This window comes from Panthera tigris, chromosome C1 (assembly GCF_018350195.1).
Source record: "Panthera tigris isolate Pti1 chromosome C1, P.tigris_Pti1_mat1.1, whole genome shotgun sequence".
Lineage (NCBI taxonomy): Eukaryota > Metazoa > Chordata > Mammalia > Carnivora > Felidae > Panthera > Panthera tigris.
Genome location: NC_056667.1, coordinates 79,563,686 through 79,578,496, shown reverse-complemented (window position 1 = coordinate 79,578,496; position 14,811 = coordinate 79,563,686). Strand labels below are relative to the sequence as shown.

Genomic DNA, 14,811 nt, shown 5'->3' with positions numbered 1-14,811 from the left:
CGCGGTCCATGGGTTCGAGCCCCGCATCGGGCTCTGTGCTGACAGCTCAGAGCCTGGAGCCTGCTTTGGATTCTGTTTCTCCCTCTCTCTCTCTGCCCCTCCCCTACTTGCACTCTGTCTCTCTGTCTCTCTCTCTCTCTCAAAAATAAATAAACATTACAAAAATTTAAAAAGATAAATAAATAAAAAATTTAAAAAAACTACAACTCAACAACCAAAAAAAAAAAACAAAAAAAGACAAAAAACAAATAATCCAATTAAAAATGGGCAGAGGATCTGAATAGACATTTTTCCAAAGAAGACATACAAATGGCCAACAGACACATGAAAAGATGATCAACATCACTAATCAGGCAAATGCAAATCAAAACCACAAAGAGGGGCGCCTGGGTGGCTCAGTCAGTTGAGTGTCCAACTCTTGATTTCGGCTCAGGTCATGGTCTCAAAATTTATGTGTTCCGGTCCACATCTGACTCTGTGCTAGGGGTGTGGAGCCTGCTTGGGGTTCCTTCTTTCTCTCTCAAAATAGATGGATAAACATTTAAAACAAACAAAAAACAACAACAAACCACAATGAAATACCACCTTATACCTGTCACTATGGCTAAAATCAAAACAACAAAAAATAACAAGTGTTGTCAAGGATGTGGAGAAAAGGGAACCCTCATGCATTGTTGGTAGAATGTAAATTGGTATAACCACTGTGGAAAACAGTATGGAGGTTCCTCAAAATATTAGAAATAGAAATACCATATGATCCATTAATTCCACTACTGAGTATTTACCCAACGAAAACAAAAACACTAACTCAAAAATATACATGCAGGACGCCGGGGTGGCTCAGTTGGGTAAGCGTCCAACTCGGCTCAGGTCATGATCTTGTGGTTTGTGGGTTCAAGCCCCATGTCCAGTTCAGAGCTTGGAGCCTGCTTCAGATTCTGTCTCCCTCTCTCTCTGCCCCTCCCCTACTTGCGCTCTCTCTCAAAAATAAACATAAAAAAAAAAAAAAAAGGATACATGCACCCCTATGTTTATTGCAGCATTATTTACAACAGCCAGATATGAACACAACCTAAGCACCCACTGATAGATGAATGGATAAAGTTGTGATAAACACACACACACACACACACACACACACACACACACGAGTATTACTCAGCCATAAAAAAGGAGATTTTGCCATTTGAGACAACATGGATGCACTCAGACAACAGTATGCTAAGTGAAATAAATCAGGGAAAGACAAAAACCATATGATTTTACTTATATGTGGGATCCAAAAAAAAAAACCACACAAATAAACAAAAAGCAGAAACAGACTCATACACAGAGAGATCTGATGGTAGCCAGAGGGATAGGAGTGGAGGGCGGGGGATGGGTAAAATGGGTGAAGGGGAGTGGAAAGTACAGGCTTCCAGTTATGGGATGAATAAGTCACAGGGACAAAAGGTACAGCACAGGGAATATAGTCAACAGTATTGTAACAGCATTGTACGGTGACAGTAGCTACACTTGTGATGCAAAGCATAACTAATAAACTTGTAAAATCACTATGTTGTAAAACAGTAACTAATGTAACACTGTATGTCAACTATACTTAGAGTTAAAATATATATATGTATATGTGTATATGTATATGTGTGTATACACATATACATATTAGAGGTGCCTGGCTGGTTCAGTTGGAAGAGCATGCGACTCTTGATCTCAGAGTCATGGGTTTGAGCCCCTCATTGAGCATAGGGATTAATTACAAATAAGACCTTTAAAAAAAATAAATTAAAAAAAAATGAAAATATATATTTTAAAATTAAAAAAATAAATAATAAAATAAAACAGAGCAGAGACAAAAAAGTGAAATAAGGTGTAATTAAGAAAAACACAATCTCCCTGAAACTCCTCAAAAATATTTGGGGGAGGAAACAGTGTTCCCACCATCTATATAGACTGGGCTCTGAAAAGGATAAAGGATCACTCTACAAGCTGGTTTACTTAGCTATACCCTGATAGCTGACAACTAGTTCACACCCAGTCAAGCAATTAAAAATGCCTCACCTTTTGCACAGGTGAAGCTGGAGAGATTCCCAGCCAGGCTTGCAGATGTCAGATCTCACTGTGCTCCCAGCCTAATGACCTTTTGCAGAAGCCCCTCAATAAAATGGTTTGATCCAAAGGAAAAGGTATGCTAAATTCATGCTTCAGAAAGTTAAAAGAATCATTATTTAGATCATCCAGAGTTGTTGAATGCTACTTCACGAAAAGGGTGACTCTAACCTAAACCTTAAAGGATAAGAGCTGAAAAACAGAAAATATAGAGATATTCCAAGGATGGTTAATATGAATAAAGCTTCAAAACTTAGAATGAGTGTGGCCTGTTCAGAGAACGGTGCAAAACTGCCCATTTGGAACACGGAGTACTCATTGGCAGGCAATGGCAGATAAGATTAGCCAGGTAAGGTGAGACCAGGTGAGGGAAGGCTCTGAAATTCAGGATGAGAAATCTGAACTTGACAAGCATTCATGGGAAGGGAAAGAAACTGCTTTGTTCTGTTTTTGTTTTTCGTGTTTTTGTTGTTGTTGTTTTTAAGATCATAAAATACTACAGCAGTGCAGACTGGTGTCGTTGTCTGCCCTCTAAAATTGGCTCATAATTTCCCACTCATGTAATTTCTACTCATGTTTTTACTGGTCCTACATCTCCAACTGTCTATCAGACAATTACACTTAAAAATTCTTCAACTACCCTATGTAATTTGTGTACCCCATAAAACACTTAATTGTCTATCCTGTAACATATGCAAACTAGGAATTTAAGAATGACACAGTACATGCCCTCAAGAGACTCAATATGATGCAGGCAGAAGCCAAGAAAACAAACTAGTACAATACAGAGTGCTAACTACTAAAGTCGAGAAATGCTTAGAGTATCATTAGAGCAAAGGACAACATCAATTTGGAAATCAGGAAAAGACAGAAAACACCTAAGAGAAAGTGTTAACTGGACTGAGTTTTGAAAGAAAATAAACACCAAAGGGTAGGGGAGAAGTAGTGGGGATGACAGTTATTGCAATCAAACTGCAAAGGCTGAGCAAACTCTCCTACTCAGAACTGCTATTCCATTTGGCTGGATGAGGATAAGAAGCAGTACGAAAGAACCAGATCATGAACACGATTTTCTCATGATAAGAATTTTGCATTTTAGAGGGGCACCTAGGTGGCTCAGTTGGTTAAGCGTCCAACTTCAGCTCAGGCCATGATCTCACAGTTCGTGGGTTCGAGCCCCAAGTTTGGCTCTGCACTGACCACATGGAGCCTGCTTGGGATTCTCTCTCTCCCTCTGCCTCTCACCCACTCGTTTTCTTTTTCTCTCTCTCTTTCTCTCTCTCTCTCTCAAAATAAACATAAAAAATTTTTTTTTTAATTTTAAAAAAGAATTTTGTATTTTAGAAGAGCCAAAAGACTTTAATGAAGGAATAACATGATCATATTTGTGTTTCTTAAAAAGAGTTCTGGTGGCAGTGGAAGCTGGATTAAAAAGGAACCACAAAGCATCTTCATATCACAAAATGCAACAAAAATCTGATAAAGGCTGCTATTAACGTTCAATTTATCTGCAGTTATCCATTCCTACCCCCTTTCTGGGCTTAGCTCATATTCTTCATAAAACCTTCCCTAACTTTTCTCAAACACATTAATCTCCCCTTTCTCAGAACTTCTAAGGCATATCTGTCTGTACAATGCATTCTGTAACCACCTTACATTTTTAACTAACTTGCATTTAAATTTCTTCTCCCTAACAAAAATGTATCCTTTCTAAGATGTCATGTATTTTTTGAAATGTATTTATTTAGTTTGAGAGAGAAAGAGAGAGTGCAAGCAGGGGAGGGGCAGAGAGAAAGGGAGAGACAGAATCCCAAGCAGGCTCCACACTGTCAGCACAGAGTCTGACACCAGACTTGAATTCACAAACCATGGGATCATGACCTGCATCAAAATCAAGACTGAGCCACCCAGGCATCCCTGTCATACATTTTTTTAATGTGTGTGCAATACATACACACACACACACACACTCTCCATCCCACAACATTCTGAAACCCATTAACTTCCTTTCAACTGAACATGCATTCTCCTTTATCCATAAATAAAGATTCCACTATTCCCCATAAATAATAAATAAAATAAAATGTATGACTAAGCAAAATTAAGGTGAAAAAAGTTAGCATACTGTAGTGAGGAATGAACACAAGGCAACTTTCTAGGAAGATGAAAATGTTCTCATTTATGATAGGGGTATGTTACATTGTTGTACTGCATTTACGTAAAAAATGTATAAGCAAGATTTATACTGTTCAATATATAAATTTACCTAAAAATCTGTAAAAATAAGGAGTGGGAGGCAAGGGGCTATAGATGAAACATGAATGGCAGAATGTTGATGGTACTTCTTCAGTGAAGTGTATATATAGGTAGTTATTCTGCTTACTTTGAAAAAACTGCATTAACAAAACTAAAAAATAACTCAGGAAGTTAAATTACTTGTTCTCCTAATGTTTGGAATAATGTGACATTATAACTTTTAAAGTGGCTTTTCTAGCTCTATTATCTATTTGATTCTAAGGGATATCTTCTAAGACAAACTTATTATTAAAAGCACAGATGAGGGACGCCTGGGTGGCTCAGTCGGTTGGGCGTCCGACTTCCGCTCAGGTCATGACCTCGCGGTCCCTGAGTTCGAGACCCGCATCGGGCTCTGGGCTGACAGCTCGGAGCCTGGAACCTGTTTCAGATTCTGTGTCTCCCTCTCTCTCTGACCCTCCTCTGCTCATGCTCTGTCTCTCTCTGTCTCAAAAATAAATAAATGTTAAAAAAAAAAAATTTTTTTTTTTAAATAAAAAAAAAAATTTTTTTTTAAATAAAAAAAAAAATAAAAGCACAGATGAAAAAAGGTCAAGCAGCCACAGGTTCCTTAATTAAGCACCAGATAGGAAAATTAATTAGCCCTGTTACAAACGATGCCCAAAAAGCCAGTAAAATATAAAGTCAGAATTTTCTAATCTTCTAATCTTCTAATCTTCAAACTGTGCAGCCAAAGATAGCATCTGAAAGATCTCCAAAAGTTTCTGGAAATATAACATCTACAAAAATAGACTCAATGCCATTCTTAATGGTTTTAAAGTAATTCACTTACTTTATCTCAGTAATTTAAACATCATGCTTATCTGCTCTTAATTTGCATTCTCCTCCCACAAAATATTTAATGTGGAAAATAAAGATTTTCCTTACTCATGCCAATACACAAGGTTAACAATCTTCTGTTCAGTAAAATAACTGTTGCATAATTTAATCCCCCAAAAAGTTTACTAAGTTTCTCAAAAAAGATAGTTTTAACGCATTTTACAATAAAATGTAAATGATAAAAACACCTAAAATTCAGTAAAACCATTTCTGTTGTATTGTTTTGCTACTATTTCCCAGGAGATTATATTTAAAACTTTCCTTACTCGGGGCCCCTGGGTGGCTCAGTCGGTTAATCTTCCAACTTCAGCTCAGGTCATCATCTCACTGCACGTGAGCTCAAGCCCCGCCTCAGGCTCTGTGCTGACAGCTCAGAGCCTGGAGCCTGTTTCTGATTCTGTGTCTCCCTCTGTCTCTCTCTCTCTCTCTCTGTCTCAAAAAATAAGTAAATGTAAAATAAAATAACATAACATAAAATAAAATAAAACTTTCCTTAATAATCTATGGTCTTATAAATCAGGAGCCACCTAAACTGTAACTGTAAAGGACATGAAGAGATGCTGAGATGCTGATAATATTCTTATCTGGGTACAGATCTGAAGGCTGATTACATGGGTGACTTCTATCTGTAAAAATCTTGAAGCTCTCCACTTACGTGTACTTTTCTATATTACAGACAAACACATTACACATGTAATACTCTGATAAAACAAAGTAAGCCAGATCTGTTAGAGCTGTCCTCAAATCCCTTACCTGACACTAAAATACCTGTTCTATGCACTGAAACATTTCTCTAATAAAATTCAACGCTATTTTATAGCATTTAACATTTTGACATATTCCAGGTTAACAAATAACTTCCATTTCCAACTGGGAGCTCAGAAAGCATACAATCCAATAGAAAAAAAAAACTGTTTATATTTTCCAGAATAAATCATTTTAAAAGCAAATTGAATAGAAAAAAAGTAAATTGGGGCTGTATTGTCTGGACAAAGATGCAGATCATTTTCAACTTTGTTAATCAAATTTAGAAAGGAAAAGAAAGACCATCACTTCAAACCTTAGTAAGATAGGGAAGACTTCTAGGAGAACGTTAGTAAACACTTCATGAAAGGAAGGTCACTTCTTAGTGATTTAGTCCTAAGTCTACTACTAGTCAGACATTTTAAGCAAAACAAAAACAAGAGGCAACAGTACCTGCCCAGGGAGATGAATGAAATAAAATACATGAAAGCGGTATGCCAAGATTTAACATGGAATATCCAATGAATGGCAAGAAAGCTTGGGAAGTAACCTTCCCTCATTCATTTGCTGAAGCCAAGTGTCTCCCAGTTAATAAAAAATTATGTCTGTAACCCCACAACAGTAACTCAATACTCTTTTCCTTCCTCTTAACTTACAATCGCCCAAAGTTAAAGCTAAACCTTAAGATTCTCTCGAGGAGAAAGCAGCGGAATATAATCAAAAAGGATCTTGATCCTCAGCTAAATCACACTTTGACCTTCCACCTCAAGAGCCAGGGGAGGGAAACTTGCTTTCCAAATAACTACGGAACCACTTGAGCCTTTCCGGATGAAATGCCAGGGAGTTCACTGACCCACCTCCATGGGGAAACCACTTTACAAAAGCAATCTTGCCAAATGGACCCAGGATAGTTGGCAGGAACCATCATCACGACTTTCAACAACAACTACTAGGGAATCGTGTCAAACCCCAGCCAAGTGACTGAGACAACAGCCTCCAGCCTGGCGAGTACAATCCTCAGTCTCAAATCATACATACACGTCCACAAGGCAAACCCACGGTCTCTCAGGAAACGAGATGACAAAACTAGAACATACCCAGAAAGTTGGCACAGCAGGTGGGCTGGGGGCAACAGCCTCGCGGCCGGGGCACAAGAATGCCAGCGGGCGCTGGAGAAAGATTCACACTCCTGGAGGCAGTGAAAAGGCACAGAGAGCACTGGAAACGAGGCCCCGGGGCAGAGGCACAGGTTTGCTAGAGGGTGTGGGGAGTCACATCCCGGAGGCAGAGTGCGGGGCGCAGGGAACACTGGGGACAACGGCGCCGCAGGGAAACCCAGACACCCTGACATTGGAACCTGGCAGCAGCCGTGGCCGGCCTCTACGCTTGACCCCGCCGGGCAAAGGGACCCGCCACCCGGCGCCAGGAGAGAAGGGAGAGCGCGCGGGGCGCGCCCGCTCGGGCCCGGGAAGGCGGCGCGGCCAGGGGCCTTCTTACCCGTGCAGGCCGAGGGCGCGGCGCCTCTTGTGAAGCAGGCAGAGCAAAAGGAGCGCGGCCCCGGCCAGCGTGGAGTTTCGCGCCGTCAAGTACTTGCTGAAGGCCGCCATAGCACCGCCAGTGCAAGCGAGCCGGGAACGGGGACGCGGCGGCAGCGACGGCGGCGGCAGCGGATACCCTAGTGCAGGAAGCGCGGGGCAGACTGGGAGGAGAGGGGCGCGCGGAGGGAGGGCGGTGCCGGCCGCGCAGGACCGCCCCCTAGCGCGCGCCGCCGCGTCGTCCGCGCGCTGGAGCCCACCACTGACTTCAGCTCGGCGGGAGCGCGCGCGGGCGCCACGGAGGCCGGAACAGTCCTGGGATGCTTTCTGCGCACGCGCGGACCCCCGCAGAGTCGCCGGGATTGCCGGCGCGGAGACGCTGTGGGTCCTTGGTCTGGTGCTCGTTAGTTCTCCCCGGCCTGGTTGCTTCCCTTGCCTCACCTCTACCCCCACCTCCGCGCACACCGACCTTTCCCAAGAACTGGAAAAGCGAGCCTGCCCTGCACCGAACCTGGTGGGACCTGCCACTCCACCTCCCCTTTTCCCCCCCTGCACTGTGAAGGGCCGTTACCACCCTCTTAAAGGAGCGCAGGAAGAAGAAGAATGGCCCCATCACAGAACATTTACACAAAACCGAAGTCACCGTAATTATTCAGACGAAAATAACCGTCGGAAACTCCGAAGAGATATAGGAAAATGTGGGAAGAATGACTACAAATCAAGAACCTTTTTACAAGCCAGTTTTTCTAAGCCAAGGGTTATAATCTCTAGGGGACTGTGGAATCAGTTTGGTAGATTGAGACCATCTGTGTGTCTATGTGTGTTGGAGAGAGAGATCGGTAAGGATAGACGACAGAAAAATCTCATAGTGCATCACATGTAAACGAGTTGTTTTGAGAAATTTTTATTCCAGTCTTGTATCCATGTGTCCCAAGCAGTGATAAAGTGTATTTCTTTAATGTGGGTCTGATCAAACAAAAAGTTTGAGAAACACTGTTCTTTGCAAAGGGACATTCAGAAATAACAATCGTGCGTTGTGGGAGCGTTGGCCTTACTCCCAGAATCAGAAGGGCATTACAGATTACAGCATTCTTCTGGCTGGCACTATGCTGCAGAAATCATTATCCCTAGCATTTAGACTGGCATATGTACAGTAACTTAGTGAATCCTTGTCTTCGGCTGAAGAAGCTGGAGTCAGAAAATAAATGCATAAAACCTTGCATAATAAAAACACATATTGAAGTAGCCTACGTGTTAAAGTAGCCCACAAAACTTTTCCTAGGTGTTTTCCCAGTATAAACTGGGAGATAACCTAATACAGATTACAAGAATCACAATGCGGGGGGGGGGGGGGGGGGGTAACTGTTTACATTTTTCGAAGGTGGAGCTTTCTACTAAATTCTCCATTTGGCATGTAGACATTTTCATTACCTCATTCAACAATTAGGCAATTTGGTACGCACAGAGGATACAAAGATAAACAGATCACAATCCCTGTTCTCCAAAGGCTGGTAGAGGAGGAAAAAATATGAAAAAAAATATTTTTTTAATCTTTTTTAATGTTTTATTTATTTTTGAGAGAGAGAGAGACAGAGTGTGAACAGGAGAGGGCAGACAGATTTGGAGACAGAATCAGAAGCAGGCTCTAGATCCTCAGCTGTCAGCACAGAGCCTGACGTGGGGTTCGAACCCACAAATGGTGAGATCATGACCTGAGCTGATGTTGGATGCTTAACCGACTGAGACACCAGGTGCCCCTGAAAAAAAATTATAAATATGTAAGTGTCACATTAAAGATATGGACAAAGCACTATGACAGCATGAAAAAGGAAAATGTTTAGTTTTGACTAGGACTTTCAATTAGGGCTTGACAGAAAATGATTTTGTAGCTGAATCCTAAAGGACCAGAGAAAGAGCCATGCAAGAGGACAAGAGGGAATATTATTAATTCACCAATAAATTACATAGTAATATAAAAGTGTTAGGAACCATGAGAGAAAGTGACATATTATCTTGAAGTTTGTAGCAATGAAGGAAGGGCATGCAAGTTTAGAGGAAAGATATATTTAGGAAATAGACTACAGATCAGAGGAAAGATAAAAATGACTCATTGGGCAAGATATTCTAAAAGGTACCCTTGTTCAAAAAGCATAAGCGATTCTAAAAAAATGAAATTAGTTAATGTGTGTTCAAATAATTTTAGCTGTTCATAAAGCCCATCAGGTAAAACCACAAAGGACAAACCTGTAACCCAACAAAGTTAAGTTTATTAACTTGCTACAGAGAGGATGCCACACAGCAGAGGAATTATGGGTGTGCCTCAAAAAAAAAAAAAGGAAGAAATGGGGGTCATTATACTTTTAGAAGAAAGGAGTTTAGATAAAATCTAAATGAAACAGTTTTTAATAGACTCAGAGCAAATCAGATCTGTAGAGTTAATAATTAGACCTGAGTTGAGAAGTCTACTCTGGGTTCTATTCCCTTAGTAACTTAAATTTAAGAGCAATGTAGAATGTTGTGTCCAAAAACCCCTTTTCTGAAACTCAGAGGCAGCTTCTCCAAGTCAAAGTGACTTACTTCGATGGTTTACATCTCCCTCTCTCTAATATGAGTTTGAAACAACAGAGTTTCTGACAACTTAAGATTTTACAGAACAAATTTCCTCAGTACATGCCCTCTGATAATTAACCAAAGCAATTTTTCAGGTCCACACTTTATAATAGTTAATAATTAAGAAAAATGTGACTTTATTGGAAGCTATCCAAGAGCTCTGATTTTTACATCTCCGTTAACAATCAGGCAATTTGGTATGCACAGGATAGCAGACAGAGAAAAGAAGGGCACAGGGAGTTAGAGAATCTGGAAAGCCTCTTGAAGAGTTGTTATGTTAGCCATCCTCCATTATCCTCCCCAATGATCCTTGCTTTCCAGTATTCATGCCCTTGTGTAATCTCCCTCACATCAGGATTAGTCTTTGTGACAGAAAGAATGTGGTGAAGATGACAGCATGTGACTCCTGAGACCAGATCATAAAAGGCATTGTGGCTTCCACCTTGGTCTCTTGGATTGCTTGCTCTCAGGGAAACTACGAAGCACACTCAAACAGCTCTAGAGAAGAATTATGGATTCCCACCAAGAGCCAGTACCTGCTTACCAGCCTTGGAAGCAGAATCTTCCACCCCCACGGGTGAATGCAGCCTTATGAACGATCCAGAGCCAGAACGCTCCACCAAGATGCTCCAAAATAACCCATAAAAACTGTGAGAGACAATAAATGTTTACCATTGTTTTATGCCACTAAGTTTGGGGGTAATTTGTTATGCAGCTGATGTGATTGGGGCCAAGCCTTGAAAAACAGATGGAAGGAAGGGGCTTCAGGAGAAGAACTGCCTGGGTGGCTCAGTGGATTAAGCGTCCGACTCTTGGTTTCAGCTCAGGTCATGACTTCACAGTTTGTAAGTTTGAGCCTTGCCTCAGGCTTTTGCGTTGATGGCACAGTGCCTGCTTGGGATTCTCTCTCTCTCCTTCTCTGTCTGCCCCTCTTACGTCTCTCTCAAAATAAATAAACTTTTTTAAAAAGGAGAAGATATAACAGAAGCAAAGATACCAAGACAAGAAGGCACAAAGCAAGATGATTAAGTCTGGTGTTGGGTGGAGGTTCATGAAAGGGTGTGAAATAAGAAAAAAGCTTGAAATGTTTAATGGAGGTCAAGGTGGAAGATCTAAAACACCCATTCAACCAGGTAGAATTTTATTCTGCATGTAAGAGGGAGGAGTCCAGGTTTGGGGGAAGAGTTATGATCTCAGCTTTCATTTAAAAAGACTATGCCAGTGGCAGCGTGTAGGATGGATTGCAGGAAGAAATACCAAGCAGAGAATCCAGTCTGAACACTCTTGAAATAATCTAGGTGAAAGGTTGTAAGCACCTGAGTCAGGCAGCACAGAGCAAACAGGAAGGAAAACACTTTGTGGGTTCAAATTGGATGGGGATGGTGAGATTGTTATTTAATGGAAAGGAAAGTTTTAAATTTACTTCGATATTTCCTGGTTGAGTGCCTGAGAGGATGACATTAGTTACCTGAAGTCAGGAGCACAGAAATGGAACATTCTTGCCAGGGAAGATAATTAGATGCAGATGACTGATTCCTCACTAGTTCCTAATCACCAAGGTAAATTCCAAATCCGCCGTGAAGCACCTTACACAAAGCTAGTTATGACATAAGCCCTGCCTACCTCTCTGAATTCCTACCCTGGCACTCTCCTGGAAAAGACATATTCCACCTCTGCCCTAGGAGATAAATACACACTGATATTCCCCCTCTGTGGTCTTCCTTAGAATATTCTATTCCTTCTACCTGAAATACCAACCCCTTTCTCCCCTAATATCCTCACTCCCCACTCAGTTCATCCTTTAAAATAAAGCTTTGATGGTCTCCTCCTGCAAACTGTCTTTTCTGACCACATTCCCCAACTCCCCACCTCCTGGCAAGTTAATCATTCCCTTTGTGCTACCTCTGTCTCATATATAATTCTATTAATGAATGGTTGCATGTTTTTTAAGAGAAACTAGCATTCATTTCTCTAACAAGGTAAACACCTCAAGTCACCAGGAAAAATTCATCATTTTCATCTTTGCTTAAAAAAGAATCACTTGTTGGTAAGTTGCATTGTTTGTAGGAATGCAAACTGGTGCAGCCACTGTGGAAAACAGTGTGGAGTTTCAACAAAAAGTTAAAAATAGAACTTAACTTACAGCAGAGTGCTGCCCTAAGTCACATGGATTAAAACCATATGCACTTACTATTGTGTTTTCTGTTATTTAGAGTAAATATATCCTCAGGTCCTATACAGTGTTAGCCAGAATCTCAGTGTTTGTTACACTGAGCAAATTGATTTTGAGGAGCTAAAAGGAATACCTGGTGGAAATGCTCAGCAAGTAATCAAAAAATTAAGAACTAGTTTTTAGGAAAAAAGATCAGTACTAAACATTTATTTATATGAAAATATTTATTAACGACTTACTATATGCCAGGAACTGGGACCAGTGGTGATAAAAACAAAACAGTCTTTATGCAGAACAGTCTAGTAGGGGAATACATACTAATCAAATACTCACAAATATAAAATCCCAGATATAATAAACAGTTTTAGTTATACACTCAGAAAAAAATGTATATGGACTTAGAGGTCTTCATATACAAAAAAGAGAATATTTGGAACTGAAAAAGAATTAGAAAGAAGAATGGGCAGTTGGGAAGTGAAATATAATCCTGTAGAACACATATATTTGATCAATGGAGGAAAGAAAACAATCCAGGACAGTGAGAATAATTAAAGAGGCAATATGGGAATCTGGAGTCATGAGGATCACAGAAGTCACAATGGAAGAGTTTCCAGAAGGGTATAGGAATGGTCATTGAGATTGTCAGTAAGTATTGGATATCTATTTCTTTATGAAGCCTTTTCTGGACTCTGTTTTCCTTCCCTTGATGTCCCCAAAGCACTCTGTTCAGATTTCTGTCACAGCTTCTATAATGCTTATTTATTTAAATGGAAGGAACCATCACAAGGGAAGAAACCAAGTCTTATTTTTCTCTAATCCCGAATCATCTGAAAAATGACTATGATCCATACATACTTCATTCTCCAAACAGAATAATTTCCAAATTGCTCAAAGAATGAACAAAAAGAAAAAAAAGTTAAAGAAACCATAAAACTATGAGAAAAAAAGAGAGGAAAGAATTCTTCATGAAATAATTATCTTATAATCTTGGTATGGGGAAGACCATACCACAAATATTAAAATCCAGAAGCTATCAAAGAAAAAAATTAATAAATTTGGCCTCTTAAAAATAATTTCTTGGGGTACCTGAGTGTCTCAGTTGGTTAAGTGTCCATCTCTTGATCTCAGGGTCATGAGTTCAGCCCCACATTGGGCTCCATGCTTGGCATGAAGCCTACTTTAAAAATTTTTTTTTCGTGACAAAAAACACTGCAAACAGAGCAGAAAGAAAACTGTAGGAAAAAAAATTGTACTTCATTTCATAGACCAGTGGTTATTTTCCTAAAAGTACCTTCAAATCTGTAAGAAAAAGGCCATAATCTGAATTTAAAAAATGGGTAAATAATATGAGAAATATAGTTCACATAATAAAAAATTAAAATTAATAGGAAAAGATGTTTTTCTCACACATAGAGAAAATAAAGCCTCACTTAGATACTACTCTCACCTATCAAAATGACAAAGATCCAAAGTTTGATAACACATTATGTAATTTTTTATTAACATTTCTGGGAGGCATGTAAATTAGTACAAATTGTAGAACAATTGATCAATAGCTTAAAAATAGTTAGAAATGCACACATCCTATGACTCAGTAAATTACTTCAGGGAATTGACTCTTTAAATGTACTCTCAGGCAGTGAAATATCATAGATATAAGGTACCTTTGTAAAAGCAAAGAATTAGGAACATTCTTTAAGTCCCACAAGTGAAGGACAGGTTAGATGAATGTGATGGAATATTGATTATATGTACTAATATGAAATGATCTCAAAATATAACATTAAGCAGAAGAAAGAGCCAGGAGCAGAAAAGTATGTTAAATATGTTACCATTCATAAAAAGAGTAGAAAGGAAATAACATATACTTATTTGCTTATGGGCAAATATAATATCTTTAGAAGGATATTCATGAGGTTGATAATATTGACTGTAGGAAAGGTAACTGAGTGGGGGTAAGATGCAGAAAGAAATATTTACACTGAATAAATTTGTATCTTTAAGCTTTTAACCATGTAAATACATCATATATTACATTTAAGAAAAATTCTAATGAGGTGAAGTTCACATAACAAAATTAAATATTTTAATCTTTTTAAAAACTTTTTTAATGTTTATTTTTCAGAAAGAGAGAGAACAAAAGAGAGAGAGCTCAAGCAGGGAGGGGCCAGAGAAAGAGGGAGACACAGAATCCAAAAACGGGCTCCAGGCTCTGAGCTGTCAGCATAGATTCCAACACTGGGCTTGAACATCATGACCTGAGCCAAAGGCGGATACTTAACCAACTGAGCCACCCAAGCACCCCTAAAATTAAGTCTTTTAAAGTCAACAATTCAGCGGCATTTAGAACACTCACGAGATTATGCAACTACCACCTCTGCCTAGATCTAAAATATTTTCATCGTTCCAAAAGAAAACCCCATACCTATTAAGCAGTTGCTCCCCACTCTCCCTTGATCCCAGCCCCAGCAACTACCAATCTGCTCTCCATCTCTATGGATTTATCTA

At 39.8% G+C, this 14,811-nt stretch overlaps 1 protein-coding gene across 1 annotated transcript in view; it reads right to left on the bottom strand.

Moving 5' to 3' along the window:
- The window catches only part of ABCD3 (ATP binding cassette subfamily D member 3), a 75,040-nt gene extending 67,367 nt beyond the window's left edge, over positions 1-7,673 (bottom strand). The window contains exon 1 of the mRNA XM_042997937.1: positions 7,483-7,673. Within this exon, the coding sequence (XP_042853871.1) occupies positions 7,483-7,592 (110 nt within the window). The 5' untranslated portion in view covers positions 7,593-7,673. The remainder of the gene's footprint in view (positions 1-7,482) is intronic.
- Positions 7,674-14,811: the final 7,138 nt, after the last annotated feature.